This window comes from Podarcis erhardii (genome assembly GCF_964252035.2).
Source record: "Podarcis erhardii genome assembly, chromosome: 14".
NCBI lineage: Eukaryota > Metazoa > Chordata > Lepidosauria > Squamata > Lacertidae > Podarcis > Podarcis erhardii.
Window position 1 is genome coordinate 15936415 of NC_138503.1, and position 14340 is coordinate 15950754.

Genomic DNA, 14340 nt, shown 5'->3' on the forward strand with positions numbered 1-14340 from the left:
ATGGAAACGTTGCAGGAAAATGAGGAGATAGCAGCAGGTTGCTGAAGGGGCTGGGGAGGGCCTAGAGCAGAGTTTTTACCAAACTTGGGTCTCCAGCTGTTTTTTGGACTGCAGTTCCCATCATCCCTGACCTGATAGCTAGGGATGATGAGAGTTGTAATCCAAAAACAACTAGAGACTGATTTAAAGCACTTGTTTGTTAAGGGTTGCTAGAAATTGTAACTCTGAGGGATAAACTACAACATCCAGAATTATTTGAGGGAAACAGTGTTCTTCGGATGTGCTTTGGAGGGAGAAGCAACTACAGCAAAAAGGCTTGTGTATAGGTCAGCTTATGAAGCCAAGATGCAATCATCCAAATGCAGTCAGTGTGCTCAAGCTGCAGGTCCTTATGAAGGAAAAAAGAACTCATCTCTGCATAGTTCTCCCAGCACTCAGCAAAGCTGCCTATCCCCACAAATCAAGTTCAGTGTTGTGGGATTCTTGCTAAAAGTAGCATTGATGGAAACCAAAAAACCCTGCTGTCAATATACTTCTGCCAGGAGTGTGTGGGTCAATTAAAAGCTTTTGAAATATTGCACCATATTATTTAGTGGCAGTGCACACCACTATTCCTGGACTGCTCCAAAATTTACACCTTTTTGTTATTCTCCCCTGACATTTACATCCAGTACATCTAATATTGGGCAAAGCAGTTTTTAGTAGACAGGAATGATTGTGCCTTGACCTCTCTCCCTCCAGCAATTTTTGGACTATCCCAGGGCAACTCAGCACAGCTAGGTATGCATGAAGCGGCACCAGGATTTTTATATTGGCTAAAATGCATTTTAAGTTCTCAACTTTTATTTTTGCAAGTTGCCAATGCGTTACATAAGTGAAATAAATGGATCTACCTCCAAGGTGTGTTACGGACCAGGATCTATAGGCTAGCTATTAAGTATAGATACTAAAATATTCATCCCAGAGTAAGAACCAATTTATTTGTTACCTCAAATGCTTAAGACCCCTATTCTTCTCACAGAGCTATACAGTGGACCCTCCGGATACGAATTAAATTCATTCTGGAGGTTCCGTCCGCAACCCGAAAAGTCTGTAGGAAGACGCACCACTTCTGCGCATGCACATGGCGTGATTAGCGCTTCTGCCCATGCATGCATGTGGCGAAACCCGGAAGTATACACTACTGGGTTTGCTGCGTTCATAACCCGAAAGTTACATATCCAGAGCGGTACGGAACTAGAGGGTCCACTGTAGTTCCTTGAATGGTTTAACAATAAATCTCTCTTCCCAAGGAACCCTCAGAACCCTGCAGTTCTTGTCCAGTACTCCAGTACTCTCAGCTCCATGGGCCCCTCCTTTGGACATGCCTTCTCCTCAAGCCACACCCCTGACTAGCCGCTGCTGGTGCTGCAGCAACATCTGATGTCTCCTCTTCTGGAGCCTTTGCCCTGAGCCCTGTCTGGAGCTGTCCAGGGTACCATTGAAGCTTTCCCTCTGTAAATTGCCCAAACCATCATTCAGAAGAGAAGGTTTCCCAAAAGGAAATGCAGCCCTCAGGGTTGGAGAAGTTTCCTCACTCCTCATCTAATCATTACAGCACACTGGCATGTTTTCTGACTAATAAAATTAGTAAAGCACCACCGTTTCAATTTGTTGCATCCAATACCTTGCTCCTAAGTTGATCGTTCTCATCTTTGCAGATGGAAAACTGTTTCTTCCAGTGTTCTATGCTGGCTGCAGATTCTTGGAGTGCAGAAGTCAGTCTGGCATTGCTCTCCCTAAGACTGTGCAGTTCTGTTTCCCATTTCTTTACATTGGAGGAGCTAAAAGAAAGGGGGGGTGAGGAATCACACAAACATTGGAGATTTCTCTATAGTTTTTTCTATAGACCAGATAAGAGGCACTCATTATGCAGCATATAAAATACCTCAGAACTGGGAGGGGGAAGTAGTTTGAAATATACATAATCCTGATTAACAGGGATGGATTAAGCATTTTTAAGATTAATCACACACACATATTCCAGTTCCCTCTCTCTCTCTCTCTCTCTCTCTCTCTCTCACACACACACACACACACACACACACACAATCATTCAAGTTTACTACAATACAACAGCTCTGTTCGTATTTGGTGAATATTACTCATATTCATATTTATTGTTACAGCAGGTCAAATAAAAAAACTTTATACCTCATGAATTGTGTGCCTTATTATGCTAATCTTCTACAAACCTATTCCAGTTGTGCAAAAAAACTATTTTTTTTGTCTCCCTTCTTGCATCCTTATATAACTTGTAAGCTCTGTCATTATGAAATAGCCATACTTTCTCAGTTCCCACTCTCACCTTATAAGTTTATATCCATTTGCTATGTCCAGCCTTCCAAGCATATTCCCAAACTGCAAACGTAACTTGATTACTCAAACCCTTGCAACATTTATTTTGGGCAGCTGTGGAACCAGGGAGTTTCCTAAAGAGAAAACATGTGCCATTTTGGCTGCTTTCACCCGGGCAATTTACTGGAATGGTCACACTTTGCACACCTACTTTGTGGCGGCAGGGTGCTAGAGTAAATGGCCTTTACGTTCTTCTTTTGTTCTTAATACTAGAAAATCTCTCTCATGGAAGTCTTTTGTTCTTAATACGAGAAAATCTCTCTCATGGAAGGCTGACTGTTAAACACCTCTCTCGTCAATATCATAAATACATCTGAGGGCATAACAGTGTCCAAGAACAGTATCAGTATTGTTTTAAATCCTTCCAGCAGGACAAATATATGTGGTGTGGCGAAACTTCTCTGATCCTCTTTAAACAGCATAAAGGTATAAAGCCTCTTAGCGAAACAAAACAAGGCACACAAAGTGACCCAAAAGCTTCTCTCTGTCTCTCTCTCATGCACAGAGAACTATTTGTATTGCTCTAGTATTGGTGGATCACAGTAGATCTCCTACTTATTTGATTTTGGCTTCCAACAAGTTTGATCATGTTTGGGTGGGCCTGTGTTTAAAAGGGCAGGGGAGGAGATTGCCACATGGGGAACCTCCAGATGTTCCCAGCTCCCAACTCATATCAGTCTCAGCAAGGATGGGCAGTGCCAGGGATTGTGGGAACTGGAGTTCAACAACATTGCGCACCACTGTAGGGAATGTTTAAGTCAGAGCATGGAGTTGAAAGGAGCATGGACTGGAAGCAGCAGCCGAGACCACATAACACCAGTCCTGAAAGACCTACATTGGCTCCCGGTACGTTTCCAGGCACGATTCAAAGTGTTGGTGCTGACCTTTAAAGCCCTAAATGGCCTCGGTCCAGTATACCTGAAGGAGTGTCTCCATCCCCATCGTTCTGCCCGGACACTGAGGTCCAGTGACGAAGGCCATCTGGCGGTTCCCTTGCTGCGAGAAGCCAAGTTACAGGGAACCAGGCAGAGGGCCTTCTCAGTAGTGGCACCCGCCCTGTGGAACGCCCTCCCACCAGATATCAAAGAGAAAAACAACTACCAGACTTTTAGAAGACATCTGAAGGCAACCCTGTTTAGGGAAGCTTTTAATGTTTGACAGACTACTGTATTTTAATATTTTGTTGGACACCACCCAGAGTGGCTGGGGAAGAAATAAATTATTATTATTATTATTATTATTATTATTATTATTATTATTATTTTGTGAGCCAGTGTGGTGTAGTGGTTAGGGGATTGGGCTGGGACCTGGGAGACCAGGGTTCAAAGCTCCATACAGCCAAAAAGCTCTATGGTTGACCTTGGGCCAGTCATAGTCTCTCAGCCTTACCCATTTCACAGGTTGCTGTGAGGATGAAACAGAGAGGGAAGAGAACCTCATATGTCACCTCAAGCTCCTTGGAGGGAAATTGGGGCAACTGACAGTTGCGATGGTGGTGGGATTTTATTTTATTTTTCAGCTGACAATTTGAAAAACAAGAGGGTGGTAATAGGTTTAAGAAGTTACTAGTTCTAACTGCGTATCACCCTAAGCTTCACTTTACTGTGAATTTGGTTTTTTATATGGTTCCTCCAAAAAACACTCCCTGTCAGGTTTATACCTTGGGTAACTGCTATGCTTAGAGGGCTTAATGTGGCACGACTTTATCCAAACATGTTTGTAAGACATGCTTGTATTATGTGAACTGCAGAGCTAAGTTTATAACACGTCACAGTTACTGGTGTCCAGAACAGACCAATCCATTTAAGAAATAGGCAATATCATAATAAAAACCATATAAAAAAAGCAAGATTTAAAAGAGCAGCCTGTTAAAAACACAATTAAATTAAAAATGGATTAAAACACAGCGAAGCAGGAAAAAACAATCAGCTCGGTAGGCCAAACACCTGTTTAAATAAAGAGGATCTTTGCCTTCTGGCAGGAGAATATCAACAAGAAAACTAGATGAGTTATCTCAGCAGGGAGTTTCAAAGTCAAATCAGAGCCCCCCAACTCCCATAGGATAAAGTTAGCTCTCAACTCCTGCTTGCTATTTAACCACGCATTTAAAGCAAATGACTTCCCACAAAGAAACTTGGGAACTCTGTGTTGCTGAGGGTGTTGGGAATTGTAGTTCTGTTAGGGGAAACTACAGTTCCCATGATTCGGGGGGGGGTGTTATGCTTTAAATGTGGTGTGGATCTGCCCCAAGAAGTGGCCGTTGGTGCTAATTGGGACAGACAGGGTGGAAAGCAGGGAGGACCAACAGTAGGGGGAGCCAGAGCGCAGCCACTTCCCTGACTGTTTGTAAGTAGGCAGTGACTGGCTGAGAGCAGACTGAGGTTGTTTGGGCAGTGCTTCATCCACCCTAATAGCCCAGCCCCCACCATTAGTACAAAAGAAGTACCGTATTTTTTGCTCTATAAGACTCACTTTTCCCCTCCTAAAAAGTAATGTGTGTGCGTCTTATGGAGCGAATGCAGGCTGCGCAGCTATCACAGAAGCCAGAACAGCAAGAGGGATTGCTGCTTTCACTGCGCAGTGATCCCTCTTGCTGTTCTGGCTTCTGGGATTCAGAATATTTTTTTTCTTGTTTTCCTCCTCCATAAACTAGGTGCGTCTTGTGGTCTGGTGTGTCTTATAGAGCAAAAAATACAGTACTCTCCCACTAAAATGCATGGGCACTTCTTTTGGCCTGGGAACGCAGTGACCAACAAATAGCCAACAATAATGTAAGTCATGAAAGCAGCTTCACCTCTGGGCTAAGGCAAGTTTCAGTTTGTCATTCTCTGTTTTCAGTTGTGCATCTGAGGGACCCCCATGTGATGCCTTCTCATCGTCCGTTCCATTGACGCTGGATGCCCGGGTAGAACACGGAGTTTCGCGGCCTGATTCCTGCACAAGGCATTCCGCAAACCAAAAAAATTGTTACGATAAAGGCCTGCTGCTTCTCAACGTGCTACAACACGGTGCAGAACCCCCGCGGGCGCCCCCACCATCTTCCAAGCGACCCAAAGGGAACACCTTCTGCAAGAAAGGACAGTCATTGTATTTCAGAGGGCGGGTCAACGCAATCGGATCACTTGGCAAAATTGTTCCTGGACTGTATCACCTCAGCTTTGAATACTATTGGAAAAGTATCCGTGCGCAAAGATTTTCAAGCCAGGCTGGGAGATGGCTAGGCCCAAACTCTTCTCCTTAAGATGCAAAAATTTCTATCTCAGGGGCAGGCCGAAGGTAGATTTGGATCTACTGGTAGATTTCTAAGTGATTTGCAGTAGATTTCAAAATGTCTCTGCCTACCAATGCTTTAACAAGTTCAAGTAAAAATTGAAGTAAAAAAAAAAAATCTATCATGGCTGGTCTTGTGTTAATTGCTTCTCTCTTAACATCAGTGTCCCTTGCTTGTCAAATGAGAGTACTAATTGGCTGCCATATGTCTTCATTCAGCAATGTGGGCCAGTTTGGGAGGGTTGTGTTAGAAGCACTGATGCCTGGAAACTTACAGGTAGATTTGTATGCATTCCAGTGTGCAGGTAAAACTGGCTTCACCATTTTGTGACTGGCTCTTGTTTGCAGACCTTGACATTCTAGCAAAACAGAAAAAAAAAGACCCCGCACCTCTGAATTCTCCCTGCTATGAGTGCAAATGAAGGGAGTTCTGGAGGTGCCTTTCTTAGGGATAGCGTGCCAAACGTGTGACTCCCTTTACCTAAGGTCAGAAGTCGTAAAGTCCAGGGACAGCTTTCTCAGCTCATCCGCTGTGTGTGGCATCTGTCATCAGCCTAGGCCATTAGGTCTCAAGCAAGTAAGCAGATCCACCAAAAGCAATTGCCAAGAATCATTTTTGTTGCTGCTGTTAAAATACTTTATTTCTTTGCTAACGTTCACCTGAAGCTGACCTTGGGTAGCATTTTCAACTGCTCTTCTCTTTCACAAAATCCATTTTCAAATCAACGAGACCACGTTCCCATATTCCACATTCAGATAAATCACTTACTTGGGAATGATTGCTGGAAGTCTCTGTTTTTTCTTGAGACCGGTCTCTTGCCAGTCTGGCAGCTTCTTTCACCTCTTGAAATTTCTCGGCAAACTGAACATAAACACATAAGCAAAGTGTTACATTAGGACAGCCGCAAATAACAGCTTGCTCTAACTGATTTTAAATTAGCCTGAATGAATTATGAAGGTCCATAGAGCAGGCGTGTTCAACTTTCAAGAGACTGAGATCTACTCACACTATAAAATAACTGGCAGTGATCTACCAAAGTTGTTGAGCTTTTATTTAAAAATATATATATTTGGGATGGGGGTGGGGTTTCCGCGATCTACCGAAATCTACAACATACCCCCCATGATCTACCAGTAGATCACGATCTACCTGTTGGACGTCCCTGGCATAGAGAAAAGGGAGCTTTAAGGTATTCCTCTGGGGCCATCCAAAACAATCAGAAATTGAGGTGGAGGGGGTTCTAGTTTTGTTTCTATACAATGAGGTGCTGGTGGGGAACTTCAGGCCAGTAAAAATCAGGCTCTCCTATGCCTGTTAATATATATATTTAATTTGCATGTTATTGGTATTCAGTTACAAATGAATTAAGATATAAAAAAGGAGAAACGAAAAAATTCAGCAGCAACAACAAAGGGTACGCAAAAAGATATACTGCTGCAAGCTGCATAATTAAGATAACATTTAAATGTGGCCCTGAGATAATTGCAGAAAGCACACAATTAACATCTGGATGCTGAGAGCCTGAATCAGAGCTCCAGTTGTGTAACACTGCACACTGGCAGATCTCCTTTCCCCACAGATTAGCTGCAAACGTGGCTAATTCTGATATATAGAAGGTCAAAATTAGAGCCAAATCACACAGGATGCAAGATAATATATCTATATATCTATTTATTTGTTTCCTATACCATCCTTGTGTCTAGCTGGGAGCTCAGAGCAAGGTAAAGGGACTCCTGACCATTAAGTCCAGTCGTGACCGACTCTGGGGTTGCGGCGCTCATCTCGCTTTATTGGCCAATGGAGCCGGTGTACAACTTCCAGGTCATGTGGCCAGCATGACTAAGCTGCTTCTGGCAAACCAGAGCAGTGCATGGAAACGCTGTTTACCTTCCCGCCGGAGCGGTACCTATTTATCTACTTGTACTTTCACGTGCTTTCCAACTGCTAGGTTGGCAGGACCAGGGACCGAGCAACGGGAGCTCACCCCGTCGCGGGGATTCGAACCACCGACCTTCTGATCGGCAAGTCCTAGGCTCTGTGGTTTAACCCACAGCGCCACCCGCGTCCTAATATATCTATATATCTATTTATTTGTTTCCTATACCATCCTTGTGCCCAGCTGGGAGCTCAGAGCAATGTACTGCATCATTAAAATGCAGTCAATTCAAAAACACTGTATTAAAGCTGATTCTAAAACTCTCCATACATGCAATGCAACCTAATTTAGAACTGTCCTTGCCTCCCTTTCTCTTAACAGGTTGGAGGGGTGGTGGTGTCCACATTTGATTGATGCAACAATGCTGTGATAAGCTGTGGTTCATACTCCCCCTGAGCTATTTCCCTGATCTAAAGACCACTGCTCATTCAATCCTACAAGGGGAAAATTAAAGGTTCAAATAAGTTGGGGAATAGAAGGGGAATCTCCTGCTCCCACCCCTGGGTGTGGTGTCCACTCCCAGTTCTGCTCTTGAAACGTCAATTTAATGAAAGAGAAATGTCTGTGATGGTTTGAGGCGAAGGCAGGAGTGACAGGTAATGACAAATAATCATTTGAGAGCACATTTGGGATATGTGTGTATGTGAGGAAAGAGCCTTAATAAATTCTTGCAACTGACCATGAATGTAATTTGGCTGTCAGCCTTACAGTAACCTCTGGCCTCAGACATCATAAAAATAATGGATGTGAGGCTGTTAAATGTTGAAAATTTATTGCTGGGTTTAGGGAGCAACAAGAATACAGATCCATTATTTCATTATTGTCATCCCATTGTAATCCAACAAGCCTAACTAATGCATGTCCTATTGTACAACTTACCTTAAGGTTGCACAATTCTCATTAAATAAAATAAGAAAATATTATCCCTGCAATGCTTAGGGTCTCAGAATCCTGATCTGGATAAGGAATCCACCCCCTTTTAAAAATGCAAAACCAGACAGAATCACATGTTTCCATCTTGCATAAGTCTTCCACAGATTTTGACATTTAGCCTGCATGAAATTTTTATGATTCTTGCTTTGTGTGGGATTTAATGATGCAAGCCAGCAGGGAAAGCTACAGCTTTAAGAAGATGAGCCTATATCAAAAACTGTTTGCAAAACCTTTGAACTTCATTGCAATCCCATGCAGGCACATTCATAAATGACACTGAAGTCCAATTAACAGTTATTGCCGCATCCTCCTTCTCTTTCCTATGGACCAGCATGTCATTACTACTGTAATTTACTTCTTCCCAAATGGTAAACTAAGGCTCAATCAGAAGAATAATTTCTGACTTAGCTGGAGGGATCAACAGTGGTGGTCTTCTCTCTGTTTAAAAACAAATAAATCTGGAAATTGCTGCTTTAATTAATTCACAGCAATCCACATTGACAAAAGTTTGTTATTTGTGCATTGTGGGGCATCTCTTTAAGTTACATCTACACCAAGTATTTAAAACACCTTTTTACCATCTTAACGGTCACGACTTCCCCCAAAGAATCGTAGGAACTGTAGTTTACCCCTCACAGAGCTACAATTCCCAGCATAGTTACAAGCTATAGTTCCCATGATTATTTGGGGAAAACCATGCACTCTGAATGCTATTTAAATGTATGGTGTGGAGCAATATAAACAATTCTGGTAAGAGCAGAGCACATCATCCCTAAAAGTTTATCACAAATTTCTGATGCTATTACACCATCACTACAGTTATTACACTACCTACTTTTTGAAGTTATTTCACAGTTACTCTAGGACAGGGGTCAGCAACATGTGGCCCATGGGCTGGATCCGGCCCATGAAGACCGTTTTACTGGCTCATGAGCCACCCCCGAACCGAGCCGCCCACTCGGTGAGTCCCCTCTGCGCTATGCTAAACCAGCACAGCGTGGGGACTCGCTGAGCGGCACTGGAAATCGCACCTGTACACACAGATATCGGAAATCACTTCTGTGCATGCCCTGACAGCTTGAGCTACATGAGACTGAACATACAAAGCATTTTCGGCATGAAAAGCATGTGCTCTGTCCCTGAGCTATGACTCCCTCCCCTTTGGCCATATATGTTTCCAGGGCAGCTTCAGACTCTTGCAGGAGCGGTGACACGGCCAACCCTATCATTAGGCCAAATGAAGCAGCTGCTTCAGATGGCAGGTGCTAAGGGGCAGGGAGTGGAGAGGAAGTACTGGGAGTTTTGAACTGCACGTACCACGCAGCCTGCCCTACAGCTCCAAAGCTGGGAGTGGTGGCGATCCCATCAGCAGTCCTGGGAGTACAGCCATATCTGCACTATATACATTTAAAGCAGCATAACAACTTAAACAGCTGTGGCTTCCTGCAAAGAATCCTGGGAACCGTAGTTTAAGGGTGGTGAGAGTTGTTAGGAAACCCCGGTTCCCCTGGCAGAGCTGCAATTTTCAGAGTGGTTTAACAAGAGCACCTTTAGGGTTCTACTAACAACTCTCAGCACACTTAAACTACAGTTCCCAGGATTCTTCATAGGAACCCATGATTGATAAAGTGCTAGAATAGTGCTGAAAATCTACAGTGTGGCCTAAGAACCAGTGTGGCATAGCAGAATGTTGGGTTCGGACCTGGGTTCAAGGCAGCCTTTCCTTATAGATATTTAATTACAGAACAAAGACCACTTCTCCAATGCAAGTCAAAATAATTTAATAGAAGCAGAGAAGGTGCATTGTGTCTGTGCATGCATTTGCTCTAGAATTCTGTTTTGTGCCTATTTTCTTATGGAGGTGGCATGGGGAATCTTTCAGGGAATTTCAGAAAGGGACCGGTCAAAGGAAAATGCAGAGGATTGAAAGAGTGTGAGCTGCAAGGTACCCATATGGTAAGCTTAGTCCAAGGGGAACAGAGAACGAACTGAGCAAAGGGCTATTCTTTGGAACCTGGGAAAAGACTGGGAGGTTCATAGCTGACTGTTTAGTCTCTCACTCTGCCAAATTACATAGCCCTAAAATACAGTAGAAAAAAACAACAACATTGGCCCCATTCATAAGCCACAATTAATGGTTTATGGTCAATGCTCTGATCTTCTCACCTTTGCTCTTCCCTACTCCTGCCTGGAGGAATGAAAGCATTATGCCTGGCTTAGCGCTATGTTCAAACTGGGGATCCCAGTCTGTCCAGCAACAAAACAAACCATGGTCTGCAGCCAAGGTTTGCTCTAGTTTGTTTGAATGAAATAAACCATGATCCCTGGTTTGGGTGTAACACTAAGCTAGGGACCAGGGTTTCTTTCTTCCACACATTAGTGCAAAGCAGCGAGACAGGTGCATGCATGGTAAACCATTAAATATGGTTTGTTGTGAAGTGTGAACTAGGTCCTTGAGTTGCTTGGTCTTCAATTTGGGCTTCTTTAGGTTCTGTGACACACTTGCAGAGAAAGCAGTATTAGGCTAGACCCTCCAGACTAAGCCAGTTGAAATTAAGTCCCATTGAACTCAGTGTACTTAATCATCATAACTTGGGTCCCATTAGGGATCCAAGTGGAACTACCCAGGAGTAGATCCAACCCATAGTCTTTACTTGAGGTTCCAATTTTGTCTTTTGGATTTCTTCACATGGATGTTCATCACTGACCTTCTTGCAGAACTGTTCAGGGTACTTGAGGAGAAAGAGTTGCCTTGGAGTACGCCCCACTGAACTGAGTGGGACCCAATTTTGAATAGACACGTATAGGATTGTGCTGCAGGGCACCCCAGGAACCCCAAACGAAAAGCAACAATCCATAATGGTGCAGACATACTTGGGAAAGTACAAAGGATCCATTTGGAAGAACTAGTTCCCAGCCTGATTTAGTTTCAGTTATAGAAGCAGGGGTGCAGTGAGGGGACCCAAAGGTTGCTTTATCTACATTGCTAATATCAAAGGGAGAAAACTGCTGAGCACAAGCGGGTGGGTGGGTGGGTGGTTAAGTGCCTAATATTTAGATCAAATGCTTTTGGGCGGGGAATAGAGCTCTGCTCTCAAGACAGTTACAAAATTATTGCAGATCACAAGAACTGGAACAACCACTTATTGAAAATATAGATGGAAAGAATGCTACATTTCAGACCGAACCGGATTCGAAGCATGCTCCATGCACCCGCAGCAAAGTTTCCTGTGAACAATGGTTATTTTCCCCAAGGTTCTCTTTGACAGGTGGCAAACTGAAGGACACTGCATCGATTCTTAGGAAGATGTTCACAACTGTAGCAGACTATGCTGAGGATCGGTCAGAAGTAGCTAAATTATGCAACAATGAAACTGTATTTATTTATTTTCCGTACCACCGTTCATCCAAATATCACAGGGTGGGTTACAATATTTAAAAAAAACAAAACAAAAATGCATACCATAATAGCAAATAAAAACAACAGCAACCCCACACAGAGAGATTAAAAGTCCATAGATGGTTTAATTAGCCTGTTTTTGCCTGGTGCCTAAAGATATGTAACAAAGGCGGCAGGAGAGCCTTGCCAGGGAGATCATTCCACAAGCAGGGAGATACAGCAGAAAAAAGGCCCATTCTCGTGTTGCTGACCTCCGGACCTCTCGTGGAGGTGGTACACGAAGAATTGCCTCCAGTGATGACTTTTAAAGTCCTAAACGGCTTTGGCCGTATATACCTGAAGGAGTGTGTCCACCCCCATCATTCAGCCCAGACACTGAGGTCCAGCTCCGAGGGCCTTCTGGTGGTTCCTTCATTGCGAGAAGTGAGGTGACAGGGAACCAGGCAGAGGGCCTTCTCGGCAGTGGTGCCCGCCCTGTGGAACGCCCTCCAATCAGATGTCAAGGAAATGAACTATCTGAGTTGTAGAAGACATCTGAAGGCAGTCCAGTATGGAGAAGTTTTTTAATGTTTGATGTCTTACTGTGTTTTAATTTGTGGGAAGTTGCCCAGAGTGGATGCATAATAATAATAATAATAATAATAATAATAATAATAATAATAATAATATTGCAGGGTCCGGACCAGTTGATTAGAGGACAAGCAGTCCTTGAGGTATTGCGGCCCTGAGCCATTTAAGGCTTTATAGGTCAGAACCAGGACTTTGAATTGGGCCCGGAAACTAATTGGCAGCCACGGCAACCCAGTCCAGGATTGGTTTAAGAACAGCTTAGTTTATGAACAACTTGGATTAAGAATGCTGCAAACCCAGAAGGTGTTTTGGTTTGTGAACTTTGCCTTGGAAGCAGAACATGTTCTGCTTCCTGTTGAGTGTGTTCCATTTGTAAATTGAGTCCCCCGCTGCTATGGGAAAGCACGCCTTGGTTTAAGAATGCTTTGGTTTAAGAACAGACTTCCGGAACGGATTAAGTTCGTAAACCAAGGTACCACTGTATACTCAAACCGTATTACCCTTTTCTGCCTGGCACAGCAAGCCAGATATCTTGGGGGTGGAGTAGGGTCCTCCCATGTGGTCAAAAGGGGGCACAAGGTCTCCCCCATCCAGACGCTTGTCAGTCTGGTGGGAAACTGGCTGGGACTTGGCCAATTGCAGACGGGTCAAGGGGCCAAGTGAGGGCAGAGGCCTGGCTGCAACTGGGACCGCCTCTCCCCTTTAAAGGGTGAGTGGAGTCCGAAGCTCAGCTTCTTGTCGAAGTGGAGCCATTATTGTTGGATTGCCCCTTTTCCCGCCCTGTATATATTCTCTTGTTGTAGGTGGTCCAGCCTAAAGGTGAGCCGCACGTGGACACTGCTATGGAATAATAATTGTTATGTACTGAAGTTCTCACCCTGGGCCAGCAGGGGGATACTGTAGATAGTTATGCAAATAAGGGATCGAAAGTGGCGTTCAGTGATTGGATAGTTTTAGAAAGTTGTTACAATTATGTTGTATTGGAGCTCTGTATAAGCAGGCTGACTGAACCCTTCAGTTCTGTTCTGTCCTGGCCTGTGAATAAACAAGAGCTGTTTGAAGAATCGCTGTGTCGGCTGATATGTTCACCCACAACTTAACAATAATAATAATAGTAAGTTTTTATTTATACTCTGCTCTTCCTAGTTCAAAAACCGGGCTCAGGGCGGCTAACAACAAATTTAAAACACTTAATTATAAAAGCAGCATAAAATACAGTATAAAAACATGAATAACAATAAAAATCAAAAATCAAATACTCAGTCGCCAAAAATGGCTGCCATAGGCAGCAACAAAGGAAGTGCTGGAACTCTGTCCCGATGCATATTTGCCACAAAAAAAGGACTGTGGCTCTTCCTCCCGAAAAAGTCCAGAAGTATGAGGAGTCTGACCATGTTTTCATCTGGCTGACAAACACAGCCACCAGTTTTCGCTGTTTGAGGCAGCAGCTGGGACTTCTGTTAACATGGCCTCTAATCGAACATCTCATGGCCTATAGCCGTCAAGGCTATGGAGAACAAGATTAATGAGGAAGTTGTGGAATGTTCAAGGGCATCACGTTTAGTGAACTAATACAATCCGGAGACACTAATGGTGAGTAGTTCTTTTTTAAAAATGTCAACTATCTGTCCTGATAAGTGACTCATTTCTAGCCTGGGAAAAATTATTCTGATTCTTTGACAAGAGCACCAGCTCAACAAATAGAGCGCACATTGTGTACACCATTGGGCTATTCATCACCAAGCTACTACTGCTAGTTTAAAAGGGTCTCTAATAGGAAGACTCCCAAAGTAATAAATCATTTCTACGACATCCAATTCGCCTAGATCTACT

General features: G+C 43.6%; 1 protein-coding gene across 1 annotated transcript in view; it reads right to left on the reverse strand.

Annotated features, from left to right (window-relative positions):
- Window positions 1-14340, reverse strand: part of HOMER2 (homer scaffold protein 2) — a 97821-nt gene that overhangs the window by 18031 nt on the left and 65450 nt on the right. Inside the window, exons 4-6 of the mRNA XM_081839180.1 lie at window positions 6437-6529; window positions 5192-5331; window positions 1667-1823 (exon numbers count right to left, since the gene is read on the reverse strand). Coding sequence (XP_081695306.1) covers window positions 1667-1823; window positions 5192-5331; window positions 6437-6529 — 390 coding nt within the window. The remainder of the gene's footprint in view (window positions 1-1666; window positions 1824-5191; window positions 5332-6436; window positions 6530-14340) is intronic.